At 56.5% G+C, this 9,480-nt stretch overlaps 3 protein-coding genes across 3 annotated transcripts; all 3 read left to right on the forward strand.

The window, feature by feature from the left end:
* Window positions 1–77: 77 nt before the first annotated feature.
* DQ04_06851000 (hypothetical protein) lies at window positions 78–4,670 on the forward strand (the record flags this gene model as incomplete). The annotated part of the gene is made up of 1 exon (XM_009314903.1): window positions 78–4,670. One exon carries the CDS (start codon window positions 78–80, stop codon window positions 4,668–4,670), a length of 4,593 nt encoding a protein of 1,530 aa, XP_009313178.1.
* Window positions 4,671–5,256: 586 nt separating this feature from the next.
* DQ04_06851010 (putative ATPase protein) lies at window positions 5,257–6,579 on the forward strand (the record flags this gene model as incomplete). The annotated part of the gene is made up of 1 exon (XM_009314904.1): window positions 5,257–6,579. The coding sequence occupies one exon, from the start codon at window positions 5,257–5,259 to the stop codon at window positions 6,577–6,579; it is 1,323 nt and encodes a 440-aa protein (XP_009313179.1).
* A 385-nt stretch (window positions 6,580–6,964) lies between these two features.
* Window positions 6,965–9,478, forward strand: DQ04_06851020 (putative DNA topoisomerase III; the record flags this gene model as incomplete). Its single annotated transcript, XM_009314905.1, has 1 exon — window positions 6,965–9,478. A coding segment is annotated over one exon (2,514 nt), but the record flags the coding sequence as incomplete, so codon positions are not given.
* Window positions 9,479–9,480: the final 2 nt, after the last annotated feature.

The following is a 9,480-nucleotide window of genomic DNA, read 5'->3' on the forward strand; positions in this document are numbered from 1 at the left end:
AGCAGCAGCAGCAGCAACATGGATCGCCGCGTACACCTTTAGCCGCATTCGAACGTCTTCTTAGCGTGCATTTGACGATGCGGAACAACTACGAATCTCTTCGACAAAGCCAACAGGTCGTGAGTAGCTTCTCCATGGCGTGCGCGGAGGCCCTGCAGCAGTTGGGATTGCCGCTGCGCCGTGAGAGACGGCTCTGCGGAGGAAACGAGCATGACATTGTGGTGGGGATCCGAGATGGGGCAGCAGCTGTCGAGGACGCACCTCCGCCGCCGCTGCTCTTCTTAGACGCCGACTCCCCACTCTACGGCGCACCGATTGCATTCCCGCCAGCCCCAGTGGACGCCCTGCTGCTGATGACGGGCGCGCCCAAGTGCAGCTCACGCACAGAGGGCGGGGATCTGCTGTTAGCAACAATGGAGTCTGACAGCTCGGGTGGCTCATCGACAGGCGCGGAGAAAAACGCGGCTGCCAGCGCAGATGATTTGGAGCACATTGCCGTGTGGGGCGCCATCACGCCGGGCCTCGAGGAAGTAATTGCAAGCCTTCAGAACGTCGATGTCGCAGACATCGTGCGCCTCATGGAAACAGTTACATACTTCAAATGGGTGAAGGATGAAGAAGTGTTGGGGTGGCGAAATGGGTCTGAGGCAGCGCGGTTGCGTATGGATGTTTCCGCGCTTCACGCTGCTGTATCGGGGAACTCCAAAGCAACAGCAGCAACAACGCAACACCCTGCCGACGTTGGTGAACTGCGTCTTGCAGTGGAACGCGCGGCAGAGACGTTCATTGACCGTATTCCCCGCATCGATCGCGTGGGGATGGCAACACAAGCGGCGGCGATGGATTCAGCTGCTTCGTCTTTGGCACCACACGTGCACGTCATTGACCTCATGCTGAACGTTCTGATCCGCGTTTGTCTGTGGCAGTGGCCTGGTGTGGCGTTTGGTGACCAGACGTTCGTTGTGCTGCTGTGCACATTCCCTTGGTTTGTTCGAGATCTAAGTGTGGAAGCGGCGTCGTGGATGACGTACTTCCACCTGCGCGCGCTAATGGCCGGTGACATGGGCATGAGCCACCAGCAAACATTCCTCTACGTGCAGCGCCTCCGTCGCCTCTGCTGGCCGGCTGCCCACGACGTGGACTCCGCCCTTGTGCGTAAGCTGTTTCTGCTGGAGAAGGCGCCAGCCGAGGCGGACGGCGATGATACAGGACCGAATGATGTAGGGGAGGCGCAAGAGCAACTGAAACACCAGTCGAAGGTACAAAAAACCAGGGCCGATATTGTTCCCTCTTTTCGAGAAACGGTGTGTATTCTTTACGGTAGCTTCAGAAAGCAGCGTGTGGCCTACGAGCTCTTGCTGCTGTGGCTGAAGCATGCCCATCCAGCAGACCTTCACCGCACTTCCCCTCACTCACACTACATTAGCGCCACCGGTGTTACCATCTCTGACATTGATCGCTTTGTGACGGAGCGTTTGTGCGCCAAACAGGAGGAGAGACAGTGGGTCTTGCTGCGCGCGTCTGTTGACAACGCTGCCGCCGCTGCTGCTGTGGAGCACCTCACACAATGCTGCCAGACACCATACGTTTTGACGCGTCTGTTTATGTGCAGCTACCACAATGTTCTCCCACACATTTGGCAGAGTATTGGCGCGAGGCGGAGGAATTTGCTTTGGGCTGCATGGCTGCGCGGTGTCGCCAAGCCGCTGGTGAACGTCGTCCTCATGAATCCGACAGCGAAAGAAAAAGGTGCTTGGCGGTTTTTGGAGCCTTTAATAGTTATCTTGACCTCTGACGTTATCTTTCTGCGCCTGATTACGCGCCTTGTCATTGTCTCGTTGGTCGAGCTATGTTCAGTGGGCAATAGTCAACCGCTAGAAGAGTCGTGCACACGCCTTATTGAAGTTGTCTACATTGGCGCTCTTGTTCTCCACTGCAGCACCGATACTGCGTCGAGTGGCGGTGATCTTGCTGAGGCAGCGTCTGCCGCAGCTGCAGCTCCTGTGGCAGCGGGCGTTTCTACGATGGATGGGCGGCAGCAGCAGCCTACGATCGTTGCGATCCGGCGTCCATTCAAGGAAGCCGTCAGTACGCTGGTGCGAGAACTGGGCTCTGAGCACGTGCCGATGGCCCAGCACCTCCTTGAAGCCTTGTTTGAGCTAGAGAGTAGCAACGCGGTGAGAACAGAGGTGCCTCAGAGCATTAAGTGGGAAGTCTTGCAAATCTGCGACGAGGAGTCTCACAACATGGTGAAGGAGTGGCTGAGCCGTAGGGCTTCCCTCGCGCAGGAGCCGGATGTGCCGTTGGAGGAGCCTCTCCTCCGCGAATGGCATCAGGCGGTGCAGGGGGCGGATGCCGGTCTCTCAGTGCCGCTGCCCGACCTGCTGGAGTGCTGCCGCCGTCTGCTGGGGCTGCTGAAGAAGCGACACGGTCCCCTCGTGGCCGAACAGCATCAACAGCTTGCCAGTGCTGCGGGTGATACGAAAGCAACTACGGCAGTGTTCACCGCGGGTGAGCTGCAAGTGGTGCTGAGTGTGCTATCCAGGGCAATTCTTTCACGCATTCCCTCCACGAGAGTCTTGGGAGTGCCATCGATTGCGCATGAAGTCGCCTCTCTCACGTCATCCACAAATGGTGACGTGTGGAGCGGCGGCAGTAGTAGTAGTAGCAGCAGAAACAACAGCAGCGCCGCTACCACCAGCAGCAGCACTAGTAGTACTAATAGTAACAGCGTTGGCCGGAAGGACCAAGAGGCACAAACGGCTGTTGTGGTTGCCGACGCTGCTACAGATCGAGTGGTGCTGCTAGAGAAGGTTCTGTCTGTAGAAGTCACAGCCAAGGCGCACGAGCTCCCATTTACCTCACTCCTCGAGGCCATCATGCTGCACCTCGTGCCGTACAGCACGTTGCAGATCCCATACAACACACTGCATGAAGGGCGGGGACAAGGCTGCGCCCACTGGCACGCATTGGTTCAGCAGCTGGAAAAGAGCATTCAAACTCGGCGTCATTACCGTCTCACTTGTAACCTCGTGCTATTCCGTTGCTACGCCTTCGCGGCGCCGCAGGATCAGGGCTGGCAGGATGGTGCACCAACGCGTAGGACCAGCCATCAGGATTGCGATGGCACTGCGGCATCCAACATCGAAAGCCGCCTGCTGCAGAAAATAACGTGTCTGCTGCTGAAGGCCTTGGTACGATCCGAGATGAAGCACAGTGTCCTACAGAAAAACAAAAAGTTGGCGGTAGCAGCGGATGTTGTTGCTGCGACAGAGCAGGAGCCAGAGGCGCGGCTCGAGCAGGTAGAGCGTATCCTTGGATGCCACGCGCTGGCGGCTTACATGCGCCTTGGGTCCTCCGCACCCGGGCCTCTTTCACTACGCGACGCCTATGAGGTCTTCTTGCATCGTGGCGCGGAGGCCGCTGCAAGAATCGCAGGCCCGCACAACGACAGCGACTTGCTGTTCCTATGGCTGGCCGCGAGCGCAACGGTGGTGGGAGTGCACTTCCACCCAGCACGGGTGTACACCTGGCCAATCACGGGAGGGTCAACAGCATCATCACCGCCAGGTGAATCAGGTGGGGAGGTGCGGTGCACGTCGGTGGAGGAGAGGACGGCGCGACTCGTTTGCGATCTTGCTCCGTACGTGCAAACAGAGCTCCTTCGCACAAGCCCACGGCTGAAGTTTGTTGTGAACACTGTTGTGGCGCTGCAGGCGTTTGGGCGTTTGGGCATCAACATTGACGCGAGTTCCCTCAACTTGGATCAGCTCCTGCAACGCGCGAGTGCAGATCGCCGACTGCTCCACCGTCATCTCAACCTCTTTCTCATCGGATGCTCTGCGTTGCCCAGCACACGGCAGGCGTTGCTGAACACCGCCTCTTATCTCCGCGAGGTGCGAAACATTCTCTCGCCAGCGGAGATTGCGCGTGCCTTCGTGGCGATCACATTGTCGGCCAACGCGTTCGCAAAGCAGCACGAGGCGCAGGCTGACCTGCAGCAGCATGGCAACCTGCTCGACGTTGCCCACAGCACAGCCCCCACGATGCGTGTGACACCGACGCAACTCCGCCACGCGTGGAGTGCACTGGCACGCCGCGTGCTGGAATTTGTCGAGGAGGTGCCGACGCATGTTTTGGTGAAGGGCGTGGAGTGCGCTGGTGCTGTGGCGTGCGTGGACACACTTGTATACCAGCAGCTTCTTTCTGTCCTGGTGGAGTTTCGGCAGGATGAGCTTTCGCTGTTGCATTGGGTAGTGATGCTGCGGACGGCGCGGCAGTCCTTCGAGAACCAAAGGGAATTCGGGGAGTACCTGCGTCAGCCACTGCAGTCATTTCTGCTTGCGCTGGAGACACCAGACGCTGGGGCCTGCGCACAGGTGCAGCAAGGACAACAGAAGCAGGACGACGAGCCTAATCCAGCACAGTTGGGGGAGGAACTCTGCCTTTTTGTGGAAGCACTGCCGGAGCTGTTCATGGAGGATGCCGAATTCTGGGGGCTCCTGCGCCGTGCTCTTCGAGTGCAATGGATGACGCACTTCAACGACGCTGGTGCGAGCGAGCAGCAGCAAGAGGCAGCCGCCATGTGGCTTCAGGAGCTCACAAAGAGTTATGCATGGGCCTTGCGCACCGCCGGGCATCACGACTTGAGCGATGTTCCGATACTGTGAGGGGAAAGACGCACAACCCTCGGCGGTTTGTGGTTGGAAGGGGGGGAACCGTCTACTGTTGTTGGTTATGCGTGCCGCACAGGTGGGGTGGAGTGAGATTGGCGTGGGCGCATGTAGGGAGCCTGTTTTTTTTTTGGTTGTGTGTGTCACATATCATTCTTTTTGTCGTTGTGGAGAGGGGGAGGGAGAATTGCAGGCGTGTAATGGGATGAGGCGGTCTACTGCGTGTCTGTCTTCTTTCATTCTCACTGTGTTAGAGAGAATCAAACAGAGACAACACACAGCTCTGTGGATGAGGGGCGTTTCGCCATTCCTTTTTGTTTCTGTGTGTGTGTGTGTGTGTGTGTGTGTGTGGTTTTGAGGGGTTTCTTCTTGGGCTACCTCGCCTTGTGCTGCGGCTTCATCGCATCTCCGTGCCTATTCCGCGTTCTTGCTTGTAACAGAAGGGCGCCGTTGTTGCACACGTGACGCACGCACAGCGAAATACATACACTATATATATATATATATATATAAGATAGATAGAGCGAGAAAGAAAGAGAGACCATTAACGAGGTTTTCCCACTGTGTGCCTTTAACAGAAGGCATGGACGAAGTCTCCGTCATTCCAGTCGAGGTGCATTGCCGCCCAACCCGCGTAAATGACACGGAACTATCGAAGGTCATCACGAGTTTTATTCGGCAGCGTCATGCTGTGATACACCCAGGGGAGATTCTCTCACTCAAGAACGCGTCGGATCTCATCACCGCCACAGTGGAGCAGCTACGCGTGTGTGACGTGTACTGCCCACAGCACGGCATCGCCGCGGACGAGGCGGACTACGCCCCTGTGATGTACGCCTTGCACATGGATGAATACTACGACGTGCCGCTAGAGGATGGGGAGTTCGACGTTGACGACAGCATGGCGTTGCCGTCATGCAGTGTAATGCGGCTGCCGAACGCATCCCTGGAGGGGCTGTGGGAATCGCTCTTCTACGGCGAGACGCTGCACGACTCCGCCCTCCTCAAGCGTGACCTGCTACAGTACATGCGCACTGCTATGGTCTTCTCCAACGCAGGCGTGGACCCACACATCATTGCGTGGAATCGTCTGCTGCTGCTGCATGGCCCACCAGGCACAGGCAAGACGTCCTTGTGCAAGGCTCTCGCACACAAGCTGGCGATTCGACTAGGGGACTTGTTTCCCACCACCCTGCTGGTGGAGATCAACGCCCACAGTCTATTCAGCCGGTGGTTTAGTGAGAGTGGGAAGCAGGTGATGCTGCTGTTCAAGCGCATTCACGCTATGGCAGAGGAGTCCAACTGTCTCCTGTGTGTGCTGGTAGATGAGGTGGAGAGCCTGGCGGCAGCGCGGCAGTCGGCGATGAAAGGCAACGAGCCATCAGATGCCATCCGTGTCGTCAACGCCCTTCTCACACAGTTGGACAACCTACGGCGTAGACGGAATGTAGTAGTGCTGGCTACGAGCAATATCACAGGTGCCATTGATGTGGCCTTTATTGACCGAGCAGATAAAAAGATCTACCTTGGCGCACCGGGCTTGCAGGCCCGTCTCGCAATCCTCAAGTCAGGCACACAGGAAATGCTGCGACGCAGTTTGGTTCGGCCAGTGAATTCATCAAATGGGGAATGTACCCATGAAGAGAAGTGCTCGTTCATGGAGACTCGTGAAGTGGGGTTGGGTGAAAAGGAGTTGCAGCTTCTGGAATCCATCGCCAGAAAATGTGACGGATTCAGCGGAAGGACACTGAAGAAGTTGCCGTTCCTTGCCTACAGCGAGCACACGAGAGGAGGTGGCGGTGATACTCTGGGCTGTTACGCCATTTCTTTCACAGCGTATGCAAATGGGTTGATGTCGGCTGCTGAGGCGGAAGAATCGGCGCAGAGATCTATGGCGGCTTCATAGTTGTGCCTGGAGTAGGGCTCTGTTTTGGCAGGCTGTCTCTTGGAGCTTGGTCTATATGCCCCGTGTGTGTCTTTCCCTTTTAAAATTTATCCTCACATATGCCATGCGCATCTGTTTAATTGTTGTTGGTGCTTTTTTTTTTCGTTTGTGTGTTTTGTTTTCATTTTTACGGGGTCAAGCAGAGTCGAATACTTCGGACGGACTACTCGGTCCGAAGAGGATATCTGCTGCATTTGCTACGGCGATTGATGATGCGATGAGGCACGGTGCCTTGGATCACCTCCCGTCTTTCCCCCCCCCCCCCCNATATATATATATATATATACACACAGACACATACGTGCGCAGAGGGGGTGGGAGCAGTAGCGTGGGTGAGTGAGAAGACATGGGCCGCAACGTCCTGATGGTGGCGGAGAAGCCATCTCTCGCGGAGAGCATAGCCTTCCATCTCTCTGACGGAAGGGCGGCGAAGCGGCAACGCGCGCTGCCCGTGTACGAGTACACCGGCCACTTCTTCAACGCCCCTGCCTTCTTCAAGGTGACAAGCACCACTGGTCACGTCTTCTCGTGTGACTTCACGCCACAGCACCAGAACTGGGACCGCACAGAGGAGGAGGATCTCTTCCGCGCCCCAGTACACTGGAAGGATGAGTCCGGCAAGGTGTCCCGCCACCTCGCGCACGAAGCGGAGGGATGTGACACACTGGTTCTGTGGCTCGACTGTGACCGTGAGGGAGAGAACATCTGTTTCGAGGTGATGCAGGTTGTTCGTCACAGCATCTACGATATGCGAAACATATGGCGCGCAAAGTTCTCCGCCATCACGCGCGAAGAAATCGGCCACGCCTTCCTGCATTTGGGTAAACCGGACAAGAATGTCTCGGACGCTGTCACCTGCAGGCAGGAGTTGGATCTCAAGGTTGGTGTCGCCTTCACACGCTTCCAAACCAAGTACTTNCAAGGCAAGTACGGTGATCTCGACGCCAGCGTGGTCAGCTACGGTCCGTGCCAGACGCCCACGCTGGCGTTTTGCGTACAGCGGCACGATGAGATTTTGAACTTTAAGCCGGAAAACTATTGGAAGCTGGTGCCTGTGTCGAACCGCTTTGGTACGATACTCACATTTGACTGGGTGCGCGGCCGTGTATTTGATGAGCTGATGGCACGCCTGCTGCACCAGAAGGTGTCCCGTAACAAAGTCGCTAAAGTGATCAATGTTTCCGTCGGCACTGAAACACGTGCGCGTCCCACAGCCCTAAACACCGTGGAGCTCATGAAGGTGGCGAGCAAGGCACTTGGCATGGGCCCGCATCACGCGATGCAGGTGGCGGAAAACTTGTACATCTCCGGCTACATCTCCTATCCACGTACCGAATCTACTGCATACCCGTCATCGTTCAACTTGACGGGCGCTCTTGCCGCGCAGGAGCGAAGCCCGCTCTGGGGTGCCCATGTGCAGGAGCTCCTGAAACAAGGACACACGCGACCCAAGGCAGGCAAAGACGCTGGGGATCATCCACCCATTACACCCATGCGTGGGGCGGGCCCAGGAGAACTCTCAAGTGACGCTTGGAGATTGTACGAGTACATCACACGACATTTCATCGCGACGCTCTCACCAGACTGCAAGATGTCTCGCACAAAGCTCGTGGTGGAGCTCGGTGAAGAATTATTTACTTTCACTGGGAAGGTAGTGGAGGACCCAGGGTTTACAACGATCCTTCCTCATTATGCCGTGAAGGATGATAAGGTGCCAACAAACATCCAAGTAGGTAGTGAGTTCACCTTCTCAGACGTACGGCTGCAGGCGGGACAGACACAACCGCCAGGGTACCTGACGGAGGCCGACCTCATCGAACTGATGGAGAAGCATGGCATAGGCACCGATGCATCCATTTCGCAGCACGTGAACAATGTGGTTGAGCGTGGCTACTGCGCAGTGAAGCCAGGACGTACGATGGAGCCAACCAAGTTAGGTGTGGTGTTGATTCACGGTATCAAGAGTATCGACCCAGAGTTGGTGCTGCCGTTGGTGCGCAGCAAGGTGGAGGAGTACGTGACGTGCATCGCCGAGGGTGCCGCCGCCCTAGACGAGGTGCTCTCATACTCGTTGGATCTTTTCTTTGGTAAATTCCGATTCTTCAAGCAGAACATTGAGCGTTTTGATGCACTCATGGGGGCCTCTTTTTCATCACTCTCGGCATCTGGTAAGCCCATCACACGGTGTGGGAATTGTATGCGGTACTTAAAACATTTGGAGGCACGCCCGCAGCGACTGTACTGCGCCTATTGTGAAATCACTTACGCATTGCCACAGGGCGGGACCATAAAACAATACTCTAGCTTTAAATGTCCGTTGGATAACTTTGAGTTGGTTATTTGCCACGTAGATGGTGGTAAGTCCTTTCCCATTTGCCCGAATTGCTATAACAATCCGCCGTTCGAGGATGCAGTGCAAAAGGGAGGTCAGCGAAGGCAATACATGGCGTGCGATGAGTGTCGCCATCCGACTTGCTACCACTCCTTGGCAACCAATTACGTGGCGGACTGTGTCGACGAGCGGTGTGATGGTTGCATGGCCTTCGTGCCACGTACTTCAGGGAAGTGGAAGATCTGTTGTAATCACTGCACCATGATGATTCTACTCCCTCCTACCGCTCAGCGCGTGTACGTTAGCTCCGAGGAGTGTGGAGACTGTGGTGCCATGATGATGGACCTGCAGTTCCCTGAAGGGAAGTCGCCCCTTCCAAACCGCAAGGACCGCATTGTGGCGTGTGTCTTCTGCGATCCTGCGCTGAGTAGCAGCGTGGAGGAGGTGCGAGGCCGCATGGGGAACTTTAGCAGGCGCGGCGGTGGCGATGGCGGTCGTGGTCGTGGCAGAGGTGGCAGAGGCGGCAGAGG

The sequence above is a fragment of the Trypanosoma grayi genome (assembly GCF_000691245.1).
Source record: "Trypanosoma grayi strain ANR4 Tgr_685_V1, whole genome shotgun sequence".
Classification (NCBI taxonomy): Eukaryota; Euglenozoa; class Kinetoplastea; order Trypanosomatida; family Trypanosomatidae; genus Trypanosoma; species Trypanosoma grayi.